The 13,213-nt window shown below is 43.2% G+C and overlaps 1 protein-coding gene across 5 annotated transcripts in view; it reads right to left on the bottom strand.

Annotated features, from left to right (window-relative positions):
• Mthfd2l (methylenetetrahydrofolate dehydrogenase (NADP+ dependent) 2 like) overlaps positions 1 to 5,357 on the bottom strand; it is an 89,263-nt gene extending 83,906 nt beyond the window's left edge. For 4 of the 5 annotated variants that reach the window (XM_050150036.1, XM_050150040.1, XM_050150041.1 and 1 more), the window contains exon 1: positions 1,448 to 5,357. In XM_050150036.1, the coding sequence (XP_050005993.1) occupies positions 1,448 to 1,563 (116 nt within the window). In that variant the 5' untranslated portion in view covers positions 1,564 to 5,357. The remainder of the gene's footprint in view (positions 1 to 1,447) is intronic. The other variant, XM_050150037.1, reaches the window with a different exon arrangement.
• Between the last annotated feature and the right edge of the window lie 7,856 nt (positions 5,358 to 13,213).

Here is a 13,213-nt window from a genome sequence, read left to right as displayed (position 1 = left end):
AAAACCATTACAAATAGCATTTTTTTTTCACGTACATGTACTCTACATCAAACGGCATGGAAAACAGGCAGGCTCAACTTCCATTATCACACTTCACTGCATTGGCTACTCTTAATCGTAAGGTGGCCATTAAATGTCTTCTCTGTGTCGGCGATATCAGAGTTCAAACCCAGGGCCTCCCCAGAAAAAAAAAAAAAAAAAAACACAAGTTACAAGATGGGAAATCTCCATAAGCGGATGGGTGATGCCTGTGTGTGTTGTGTATGAAGCAAGCGGCTATAATCAACTTTTGGGACCCTGACTGTTGTTTGCTACTCCTTCGGTAGGCACTGGGCACGGAGCAAACGGGGAAACAGAGACACTGTGCGGGTGAGGAGACATTATTCAACTTGTACACCTACAAAAAGATTATCCTTCCTAGAGGGAAGTGCTAAAAACTTGAAATTCCACGGATAATAACTTAAATAGGATGCCGTTAGTAGATAAGCCCTTTAATTCTGTAACACACACGGAATCCTGCAGAACCCGTTCTTCTTAGGGAGCAGAGCAGAGCTTGGCGCTGTCAAGCGAAACAGCGAATTCCGGAACTACTACAGTGTGCAATACAGTTCTGAACCACGATCATTTTCACAAATCCTTCTATAGACCTAGTCACTATAAGCCATCTTCGAAGTAAAAACTACAGGAAATACTTTAAAGACTAAGACCCAAATGTATCCGAAGAGGAGTTAGACAACAGCTATGTGCACCGCGCCATGGCTTGCTTTCCTCCAAGTGTTATCCTGGACCTTGGGGACACAAAGTGAATATAAAATGACCAGCGAGTTCCAGCCAAAGTGACGACAGTATATCACCACCTGGAATCCCGGAAAGTGGACAAATGAGTTTTTCTGAACTCACTGGCCCTGGGCAAGACACGATGAATTGTTCCATAGGTTGGATTGTCCCACAGACAAGGGAAGCCGAGGCAAGACGGCCAATTCCTGGGCACCACGGTGTCCTTTCATTGTCCTAGCCAGCAACCAAACCCAAAGGGATCAAAGAAAGCAAAAGACTGACAACTTGGGGAAGGCTGGCAAGTGCCAGCGAAAGGCTGAGAGGCCAGCATTCACGTGCAGTTCTGTGAAGCCGGTAAGACATTCAGATGTGGGAAAAGACTTCAGCCACGCCGCTGACAAAGGAATACCGAAACCGAAACGCTCCCCAACTGTCTACACAGCGCCTACTCTCGCTGGCACAGTAACAACCTGAACAAACCCAGGGTCCCAGCGAGCTGCCCCAGGCTCCCCGCCCTGTGCCCCGCGCTCCTTACACTGCGGCCCCTCGACCGCAGCAGGACCCGGAGTCCGGGCCCCGGTGCGGGAGCCCAGGCAGCTCGGGCCTCCGCAGGGCCCCGCCACGCCGCGCCGCGCCGCTCCCACGCGCGGCCCCTTCCCGCAGCCCCTACCTCACGCCGCTGCTCCCGAAGCCCCGCCACGCGCGCTCCGCTCCTCCCGGGGCCCTCGCAGGCCCTCGGCACAGGCCGCCCCGGAGCAGCAGGAAGCCGCGGGCCCGCGTCGCCATGCCTCGCCGCCCGCCTCCGAGGGTCCTGCAGCCGCCAGCCCTGCCCGCCCGGCCTGCCGCACGCACGCCCGGGCCCTCAGCAGGGTTCCAGGGCGCCGGGCGGGGCGGAGCCCGGACGCCGAGGCGCAGCTGGTGGCCGCTCTGACCCCTGCGCTGTCGCCTGTCGCCACGGAGCTCAGGGAAGGCCTAGACATTCACTGGGGGCTCCAAGCCCCCTGTCCCTGTGGGCCAGCTGCAGCCTGTGGTCTCCATGGTTACGCGGAACGCAGGTTACTGCAAGCAGGAAAGTTGGTTCAAGTCTTTGCTTTTCACTGCCCTACAGCAAGAAACAGAGATGACCGCAGAGGTTTCTACAGCTGCGGTGTCCTTGACATTTCTAGAAGAGCCATTGCACTGCTGGAGTTTGTGGTACCTAGGAAGCAAAGTGAGTTTGTAATAAGAAAGCAAAAAGCCAGATAATCATCATCATCATCATCATCATCATCATCATCATCATCATCCAGGTCAAACAACAAAACTAACAGAAACTAAACTATGTCAACCAAGGCCAGGCTGCCCCTGTGAGGACTATGATCTCTTTCAGAGCTGTTGTCTGCCTACTCAGGGAACTTGTTATCTAAAGTCCCAGATGTCAGAGAGCTTGTTGTGCAAAAATCTTTTCAAAAACAACGGGGCATCATCTGGCTGATAGAAGTCAATAGACAAAGAAGCACATGGAAGAAAATCTTGGCGTCGAGAGTTTAGATACAACAATCATTACATGCAAAAAGAAATTGAACTGCTGCTGTTGAAAAAAAAAATCTGCTAAGAGAATGAAAAGCCAGGGAGAAAACTGGGGTGGGTCGGGGTGAGGTGTTTGCAAGTACTTATTGTGACCTTGCTCCCAAAATGTACAAAGAACTGAAATGTACCACAGTCCCAGTTTTAAATGGGTCCTGGGGAGCTGAACTCGGGTCCCCATGGTTGCATAGCAAACACTTGACTCTCTGCCCAGCCTCGTTTCATACATTAGGTCTTTGATCCATTTTGAGTTGATTTTTCGCGAAGAGCTAAGATTAGTGTGTAGATTTATTCTTCAATGTGTGGGTATCCAGTGTCCCAAGCACTGTTTGCTATAGATGTCTTTTTGTCCTACCTATTGTTAGTGCTCTTTGTCAAGAATTAGATGTTTGCCACGGGGTGGGCTTATTTCCGGACCCTCTGCTCTATTCTGTTGGTACGTCTGTCTCTGTGCCAGGACAAGACTGATTTTGTTACAATGACTAGGCAGGAAAGCCTGAAATCAGGCACTGTGCTACCTCTGGCTCTGCTCTTCTCTTCTCGCTCAGGGTTGTTTTAGCACACCAGAGCAATTGACACTCTCCCATGAAGTTCAGGACTAGTGTTTGTTTGTTTGTTTGTTTGTTCTGGTTCTATAATGGTTACCCTTGGTGTGTTGACAGGAACTGCATAAAGTGGCCATTTTAGTAAGGGACGTTTTTGATACATGAACATGGAGATGTTCTTCTGCTGTCCCATGTCACCTTCAATTTCTTTTTTCCTAGTTTTATACTTTCATTGGTTTATTCTTAAGTATAATAAGAATAAACCTTAAGTATAATAAGAATAAAACTTTAGGGCACTATGCATGGGTTTTGTCTGCTTCTTTTTCCACAGGATGTGTTTATAAATATATATATATATACACATGTGTTCATGTATGTGTGTGTGTGTAACTACAACTGAAGAAGGTGGAAATTATGTGAATATAGAACTCAAGTGACGTTATTTCAAAAAGAAGAAAGTAAGTTTTTTAAAAAAAAAAAAAAAGAAAAAGAGGAGCCCTTATTCTGTGTCCCATTGTGTGAGGTCTAAGCCTTTTAGTGGAGACCATCATTCTTCTAAGTCAGGACATACAGTCTGCACACAGGAGCATTTGACTTCTTCCTTCCCTGTGTTATGTTATTATGTTATCTTGTGTTACTGCTCTAACTAAACATCCAGACACTCTATCAAATAAGAATGAGAGTGAATATCCTCATTTTTCAGACTTGTTCGGTTTTGTTTTCTCATTCAAAGCTCTGTTTGCCACAAATCTGTATTAGCCTTTATTGCACTGCGGTATTATCCTTCTATAGCCGGTTTCTTTGGGGCTTTTATCGGGAAGGGATGTTGAATTTTGTGCATGCCTATTCTGCCTCTATGAAGATGTTCCTGCGACTTTGTCTTTCATGAATCACTCTACTGATCTGAATATGTCAAATCATCTTTGTATCCCTGGGATGTCACCAACTTGATCATGATGCATGCTTTTTGTTTTGTTTTTTTTTTTTTGTGTTTGTTTTCACTTGTTTTTTTAGAGTGAGCTACTAAATTCTGTTTGAAGGTGTTCCATTGAAATTATTTGTGTTTTGTTCATCAAAATAGTGATCTTTAGTTTTTCTATTTGATGGTGTCTTTGGTATCAGTGCAGCGCTGACTTTCTTGTCCCCAAGATGTCTTCTTAATATGACAATGCTAAACTTTCCAACTTTTAAAATTCCTACAGTCCTTATAAGTTCAGACATTTTTATTGTTTTTATTGAGTTATACATTTTTCTCTGCTCCCCTCTTTTCAAGTTTAAACATTTTAAAAGTTCAAGCCCTCCCTAAAATATCTAAATCCGTTCTAAAATTCCAAAGCCTCTCTAATATTCCAAAGTCTCTTCAGAAGTTCAAAGTCTTTCGACTCTGGGCTCCTGTTAAACAAAATTTAAAAAAGATAGCAAGTTGTAAAAGGAAAAGTCAAGGCACATTTGCAACTTGATCAAGGCAAAACCAAACTTCAATAGTGTGAAAAGCTGTGTCTGACAGTTGGAATTCACTCACGGTCTTCTGGGCCCCACAGGGCTTAGGCAGTGGAATTTCTTTGACTCTACCACAGTTCTCAGCACACATTGCTTTCCATAGCTTCAAACTGGCTCCATTCTACAGCTGCTGCTGTTCTTAGTGGTCATTCTATGGTACTGACATCTCCAAAATGCTGGGAGCTCTGCTTCAACTGGGCTCAGTCCGGGGTGAGATCTAGGTCCCAGGATTAGGCGGCTAGATGAATCATTTCTAAAGCAAAGAGGAAAAAAAAATAGAAGGACAATGAGTTTTTTCACAAAGGGATCTAAGTAAATGAGGACAAAGAGTGACAAAGAGACATCGGCTCAGATTAAAGTCCTGGTACTTGATGTTCCTCTGAGGAGGCCGGAAGAGGCGGCGAGGAACCTGCAGGACCCCTTCATCTCCTGCAACTTCTGGTGACACAGAGAAGACACGCCTCTTCCCTGGGCGTACACTGAGGCTCTAGACGCATCGTGAGGCTGGAGGCGAGTGCTGCTTTTCTGAGGTGGAAATAGTGGGTGAAAACGTAGACAGCGATCCTGTCCCTTTTCCAAGGCTCGGCCGTCTAGCAGGCTTTATAACCTTTGGCACGTCAACTTGATGTGGGAGTGTCATATATCAATCTGTTGATTTCATTGGCTGAGCAATAAAGAAACTGCTTGGCTGGCCCTCAGAGGTTAAAGCATAGATGGGAGGAGAAAACAGAATAGGATGGCTGGGCGGAAGAGGAAGTGAGGTCAGACTCTGCTCTGCTCCTGGAGAGACTCAACAACTCTGCTCTCTGGAGCAGAGACACCATGGACGGAGGCTAGAATCTTCCCGGTAAGCGCACCTTGGGGTGCTTACACGCATTATTAGAAATGGGCTAGTCCAGGTGCGAGAATTAGCCTGTAAGGGCTAAAGTTCATGGGCCAAGCAGTTCTTAAATGAATACAGTTTGTGTGTTGTTATTTCGGGCATGAGCTAGCCAAGCGGCTGGGGTGTTGGGGACGCAGCCCCGCCGCTCCATATTTCAACATCAACTCATTTCACTTTGTCCATTTCCCTTCACCAACGGATCCTAGTAAAAACGACATCGTGGTTGCCATGACACCTCAAAAGCAAAATCGCACTTGCAGAGAGAGCTCAAGAATAGTCTCTTGGGGAAAATAATTTGTAACCTTCAAGTTGAAGAGTAAGCAAAAACCAGATAAAGGCGGTGAAGGTTTGGGAGGAGATGAGAGATTTTTCCAATAGAGGGAGGAGCATGAAGAAAGCCCTGATCCAAAATAGCAAATAGTCATTTCAGGGGACCAAAATAGATTTTCTTTAGCTAGAGCATAGTGTGCTGTAGATAACAAACCAGAAAACATATAGTGTAAGTGTAGGAGCCAGCCATGATAAGCTAAATAGGAACAGATCATTCAAAAAAAGTTCTTTACTTCCAACCATTATCACCTGCCAGAGTAGGACTCAGCCGTCAATAAGCTTAATGGAGGCCTGAGTCTCAGTAGTTTACACTGAAGCAATACCTGGTTGCAGGAAGAACCACAAACTGAGATTACCTGAGCACCACCCAAAAACAGACCATCCAAAGGAAATGCCTAACATTCCAACCGCTGTAGATAGGATCACCTGCCAGCACACATTCACCAGGACACCCCTAGACAAATGTCAGCCAATCAGGGGTCCTGAACCTTAGAAACCCCTTGGCCCCACCTTTTCTACTATAAAAACCGTACTCTAACTGAGCTCAGGGCTCTCCATTTATTCCAATATGTTGGACATACAGAGAGACTGAATTTGCAAACTTGCCTAAAATAAAGGCTCTTTGCTTTTACTTGGTCTCCTTGTTGGCTTTTGGGGGACTTCATAGATTTGGGCATAACGGTAAGCAGTTATTGACTTCCTTAAGGTCATCTAGCCATCCAACAGTCTATCAGTTGATCATTTTTGATCCATCATTCAACTCTTACTCCTATTAAGCCTCCATACAGCATCCTGCAAATAGGAGCCTGTTACCAAATGTAATGTCAGAGACAGTGTTTGTCACGCTACAGCCTGTCCACAGCAACCTACAAATAGGAGCCTATTACCCAATGTAACAGTAAGCACAGTGTTTTTCACTGGTCTTGGGAATCATTTAGAAAATAGTTTTATCATTCATGAAGCAGGAGGGTACCCTTGGCCGGTGGAAGACAGACAGATATGCCATGTGGAGAGAATTTGGGTATAGAGTTTATTTAGTGAGGGGAGGGAAAGAAGAGAGAAAAAAAGAAAAGACAGAAGGAGGGGGATGATGAGATGAGAGAGGCAGAAGGCAGATGATGGCTCTCCAGAAGGACAGGAAGAGAGAGAGGGAGGGAGAGAGGGAGGGAGATAGAGGAGGAGAGAGAGAAGGAGGGAGAGAGAGAGAGAGAGAGAGAGAGAGAGAGAGAGGGAGGAGAGGAGGCAAGAGATTCCCCCCTTGCCTCGAGGGGTGGGGGGAGAAATGGGAGTGGGTGGTGCTTGTCTCTTAAAAGGATAGGGTACCCAGGTAACAGCAGACAGGTCAAGCCAGCAGATTTACTTTTACAACAAATAGTTCTCTGAAAAATCTAGAGAAAGCATTAGATCGGGAGTTATTGGGCAATGAAAGTGAGGCTACAAAACTGAGGAAAACAGATGAATTCAGTTAAGTGAGTGGGTAAACTGTTAACGACTGTTTTTAGTAGATCCCTCCATTGCTAAAGAAACCATCTCAAAACACAGATTGTGATTAACACAAAGAGAATTATTATGATCACTTCCCTATCGTAAGCTTGTTTACTATTCGTTGATTTAAAATACACTTGAAAATCCAAGCTAGTTGCAATTGCCTTACAAAGAAAATCCAGATATCCAGATAAATTCAGCTACAAAATGGGAAAATTTTCTTCCTAGAGCAGTGGTTCTCAACCCCTTTCGTGGTTCAAACAACCCTTTCACAGGGGTGGCCTAAGACCACGAGAAAACACAGATACTTACACTGTGATTCATAACAGTAGCAAAACTTCAGTTATGGAGTACCCAAAAGCTAATTTTATGGTTGGGGGTCAGGACAACATGAGGAACTGTATTAAAGGGTCACAGCATTAGGAAAATTGAGAACCACTGATCTGGAGACTACCAGAACTAGGTGCATTCCTCTTGTCTAGAACACTGACCCATAGAGATTGAATTTATTTCTGGTAAACTGCTTTCTGTGGTCTGATGGTTTACTATGAGATGCATGGTATGTGTCTTAGAGTTTCTATTTCTGTGATGAAACACCATAACTAAAAAGCAAGTTGGGGAGGAAGGGGTTTATTTGGCTTACACTTCCACATTGTTGTTCATTACCAAAGGAAGTCAGGAGAGGAACACAAACAGGGTAGGATCCCAGAGGCAGGAACTGACGCAGAGCCATGGTTGGGGTGCTGCTTACTGGCTTGTTTCCCCTGGCTTGCTCAACCTGCTTTCTTATAGACAGTTAATAATAATAATAGCAATAATAATAATGTAATTTGATATTAGTTTAAAAAGAAAACAATATGCTACAGGCAAATAGTCTTCTAACTTCACGAAGGTTATAAAACACAACAATATTCTCACAGGCAAAATGTTTAAGAGGTTTGTTGAGACCCAAACAGCAGTACTTGCTATTAACAGTGCCTGTTACCTGCGTTCAAGTACACACTGGAATGTCCTACCAGTATAGCAAGGCTAGGAAAAGGTATAAATGACAGTGGATGAGGAAATGAAACTGCCACCAGTAGGATAATCGTCTATAAAAAATTCAAAGTAGCACACAGATGCATCATTAGAATATGGATGAATATAAAGATTGCAGTTTGAACATCAGAAAACGCACTCTGCGAGATACTGCTTAAGGTATCCAAACAAAAGCCACAGAAGTTTCTAGGCACAAGTTTGATAAGGGATGGGCAAGAAGAAAATCTTTTAAATGTTATTTAAGGAACTTGGAGATCTTAATTCACAGGCTATCTGCAGATTATAAAATGATTTAATATTTAAATATTTACCAACTATTTCTTCAAACTAATCTATGAATTAAATATAATTACAAACAGCGTTTGTAATAAGGAAAAAGTAAAGTGAGACCACTAACTACTATTACGCAGTCATAGGGCAGAAAGTTTGATCATTTTGAGTCAGAAATTGGCCAGCAGGTGGCAGACGAGGAACGTTCGTGAGCTGCCTTTGAGCCAAATAAATCACAACACTTATGAAAATGTTTTTTTATTTACATTTTGAAAATAGTTACTTGCTGAACTTAGATATAAGTTAATTATCAGTACCTTATAATTAGTAATTGCATTTATGTGTTTTTATATCGATGTATAGTCTTAGTTATCTATAATACGCCTAGCCAGAAACTGGTACTGAGATTTTGACTTTCACGCTATTTATAATAAGAAGACTGAATGCAATTCAAACTTCTAGCCCTGGGAGAATCAAATAAATGCTGATGTAAAATTCTACAAAGTGAGCCGGTTTTGTGTGCAGTGCAAGAACATACTGCTGAACACTGGGTGGCAGCTTGCATACAAAGCATCATTATCACACTTAGCCAAAGTTCAGCATAAAACTAGAGAAGCTTTGGAAAATCCGACTATAGGTGAAATGTGAGAGACAGTGAACTCAAGAGAGAGCTGAGGTGGAGGAAGTGTGACAGGCAGGGAGAAGGAGGGCTGAGCCTCAGGAGGGTGCAGACTGGAATGGGAGCCCTGGCCAAGTTCTGGAACCCGGGGCTGGGAACGTGTGTGGCTGTGTGTTTTGTTACTATACCTAGAACTATACATATATTATAGATGCATGGATATAATAATCATATGCGTACATAAATGTTTTAAGGGGTCTGGGTCTTATAAATGCAAAGGTAGATCGCCCTATGATCTGTGTTTCATACATTCTTTTGCATCCATGATACTACACAACTACAAAGTGTGTGAATAGGGGCAACAAGATGGCCCAGCAATAAAGGATCTTCCTGCTAGTCTGGCAACCTGACTTTGACCCCAGGCACCCATGTGATAGGAGAGAATGGACTCCTGAGATCTGTCCTCTGTGTTCCACATGCACTCCACGGCACGCACACGCCCCGACATAGGAACATACACAGAGGAGTAGGAAAATATAAATAAATAAAATAAGAAAATTATCTGGAAAAACATGCTGATGCATGACAGAGTTAGAAAGAATCTGTAGCATTATCCACCTTACCTGATTACTTTCTGTATGCGTGTGCTTATTAAAGGTAATTGTTAACCTCCATCATCGACTTGATGGAAATTGGAATCACCATGGAAACATACCTCCTGCTGTATCCATGACAGTGTTTTGCAGAGAGGCTTGAGGGAGCAGGGAAACACACCTCAGTGTGGAGAGCAATATTCCAGGGGAGCAATGTATTGAAAGGGGTTGGGGTAAGGAGAAGGTGAGTGGACTAGAGGCGCTAACCCCTCTCTCACATCTGACCGTGGATAAAGCATGAGCAGCTGCCTCAAGCTCCTTCTGCAGTGACATCGCCATCTTGAACTGAAAGGCAGAATAAACTCCTCATTGCTTTTGTCAGGGATTCTATAAATATAAGTAAGAAGCTATCATACATTTTGGATGTTCATTCACCTTCGAATTAAATCTGTGATTCCTAGTTCACACCTTCCTGATGTTCCCCTACCAGACACTTTTCTTGCTTTGCTTAGACTCTTATATTCCTATTCAGGTGGAGTTTCAACCTTCCTGTTCAGAAAACACTATCGGCCATCCTCATCTTAGCCTGGTGTCGCCTGGTCTTTTGTTTCCTTTCAGCTACAGTAAGAGCTTTCAAGTGTCAACAGGACATTTTCAATACACTTGGGAGAAAAAAACACCCAGCAGATGCTCTAATAGACTAACACTACAACCCAGTCTCACAAGTGTGAGCCGTGTGAAACAAGGGTAACAAAACTCTGAGTGAAGCCAATGACACCACATTGCCTAACATTTTGAATAGTGAATATTCAAAATCAAAGTATCAGGCCCCAGTGTTGAACTAATACCTCCATCACTGGAGAATTCACACAAGTATAATTATTCCTAATATAATAATTAGTATACATTTAGTGAGGGACAATTATGGAATGTTGCAGGGAATACCTGGGTTTTTAATATCACCAAGGTAACAACCTATGTAAGTATAAAGCAACTGCTTCGGGCAGAAGCAGGTGGCTCTCTGAGAGTTAGAGGCCAACATGGTCTACATACCAAGTTCCAGACAGGCCTACAGAGAGAGACCCTGTCTCAGACATGACAAAGACAAAAGTGCTTCAGTTCAGCAAAACTTTATAATTATGATAATCAGACATGAGATCTCGGCTGAATATAATAATTCCATTTACTAAACAGTCTAGATTTGTCTGTCTAGTAAGGAAAGCACAAATCTTTGCAGTCAGAATTACTAGGTAGTTAAAGTTTTTCACCCTTACAAGGATTTGGGTGCTTGGCAAATTGGCCTGAATGCCCTCCATTACCATCTCACAGTTTCTGGTTCACTTAAAGCCAAAAGCCAATTCTGGGTATGGTAGCTCAAATCTGTAACCCCAGCCTTTTGGAGGCTGAGATACGAGGGTCAAGAGTTGGGGTTAGACTGGGTCTTCAAGGAGGCTGTGTCTCAAAACAAAAGAAACAAGAACTCTCTCTTCCTAGAATTTGTCTTTTTTAAGTGTTGCAACAGACTAAAGAAAAGGATGAAGTGTATCAGGGCAGCCAACAGAGAATGTTTGCAAACTCTCCGTGGGCAGCTCTGATGGATTCAAGCACCACATTCTCAAGAGCAACTTAGTGTCTTGCCCCTCCTTCTCGTAAAAGGAAGTTAAAAGATACTAGAGATCACGCAATAAGGAAGTAGATTCTTTCCAGTTTGTTTTATTTGGAGGGAAAGGAAGTATGTGATGCAATAAAACTCCTAATAAAGTCGCAACCTTGTCTGGAGGAGGAACTATGCAATTTTGTAGGAAACCATGGCATTTGTAGTTAATTTAAAAGATTCTGTAATGAGAAAGTGTGTGTGTCTGTGTGTACTGTGTATGCTTGTTTTGTGTGGGTGTGTGCACACATGTCTGTGAGTGCATGTGGAGGGCAGAACTACCCAGCTTTTATATGGAGGCAGGAAATCCAAACCCAGTTCTCAGGCTGTGTGGCAGACTCTCTGCTGACTGAACCATCTCCCTATTCCTGGAGATATTTTTTCCTTTAACAGAGGTTCACGTTGGTACAAAGCAAGTCTCTTCGTGTTGCAATTGTCTTTCTTTTTATGTCCTCTTCCATAGTCAAATCAAGATCTACTGAAATCCACCCTCTCTGTAGAAGCTATCAGGACAATGGAATTCAGAAGCAATCAACAATTTGTGTTTGGTCAGAAGCTATATGCTATTCCCATGTATTTAAAACTGAATTACTAAAACTGAATCATGAGTTCCAATTCTGCTCTGTAAATGCCCCAGTTATGTCGGATTTAGCATACTTTAGTCTGCATCAGCAAATCAAACTCTTTAAGTGAAAACTTAATAAAATTGTGATGATCGTGTTGCTTAATAGTCTTGAAAACCAAAATATCTAATTTGCCTAACAAGGAGACCAATACCATTGAGTTATCAAAGGGGATGAGTTTAGTCTGATACAAGTCCTCTGACAAGAAGAAATGGGGAAAATGTGGATTTTTCTAGTTAGAAAGGGATGAGGGATATAAATGAAGAAGAATGAGGGGGGGGGGTAAAATAATAATAAGAATGTCTGAAAATGTCATAAGGAATGATAAGTATTAGCGAGTGTCAGACCACCAGGAAGTCCTTTAGGTCTTTCCCTCATGCTCTTCTTCATAGTATAAAGCTAGGATTGATGGTCTAGAGACAGGCCCAGTGAATCACCTCTCTCTCTCTCTCTCTCTCTCTCTCTCTCTCTCTCTCTCTCTCTCCCCCTGTGTGTGTGTGTGTCTGCCTCTGTCTCTCTCTATCTGTCTCTCTGTCTCTGTCTCTCTGTCTTCCTCTCCAGTTCCCACACACACCATTTCTTCCTGTTCAGCTCTGGAGGGTATTTTCATGGGCTCAGCTTTTCCCACCTTTTATGGCCATCTTTATTTCTATTATGGCTCAGTGTGCTCCTGTCTATCTGGGAAGTTGAAGTTCAAACTGACTGACTTAGAGAGCATTTAAACCTGGCGACATTAGAACAGCATTTCATTTCAGGAGACTGAACCATCTCTCCCCCTCCGAGTGGTCTTTTACACTTGTTGAGTACTTAGCCTCCCACTTTTTCTAAGTTTTATCTTCCTTGTAGAAATTGAGCTCCAAGAAAGGACCTGCCACAGTTCAGTCTCTGTTCAGACTCAACTTCATTATGAGGGAAAGTAAGGTATGTTTATAAAAAACATGAATAAATAAATAAAGGCTTAGGAAAACAATTGAAACAAGAGCTTTAAAAATATTTGTTAAAAGCTGGGTGGTGATGGTGCATGACATTAATCCCAGCACTCGAGAGGCAGAGGCAGGTGGATCTCTGTGAGTTCGAGTCCAGCCTGTCTACAAGAGCTAGTTCTAGGACAGCTAGGGCTGTTACACAGAGAAACTCTGCCTTGAAGAACCAAAAAAGAAAAAAAAATGTTACATTTTCAAAAACTATTGTGCTATTGTTGAACCTCAAGTTGGTTCTTTTGGGGGAAAAATAGCCTGCATAGACTTTGAAAGGCATCAAATGCACCTCCTTGCAGAGCCTCACATTGGAGCACTGGACTAAGCTGAAGAGTGGAAGGAGGGAGAGTATG

The sequence above is a fragment of the Alexandromys fortis genome, unplaced genomic scaffold (genome assembly GCF_014885135.2).
Source record: "Alexandromys fortis isolate MF-2015 unplaced genomic scaffold, M_Fortis_MF-2015_v1.1 scaffold_0, whole genome shotgun sequence".
Classification (NCBI taxonomy): Eukaryota; Metazoa; Chordata; class Mammalia; order Rodentia; family Cricetidae; genus Alexandromys; species Alexandromys fortis.
Note: the sequence above shows the minus strand (reverse complement) of the source record. Positions and strands in the feature narration are given on the sequence as shown.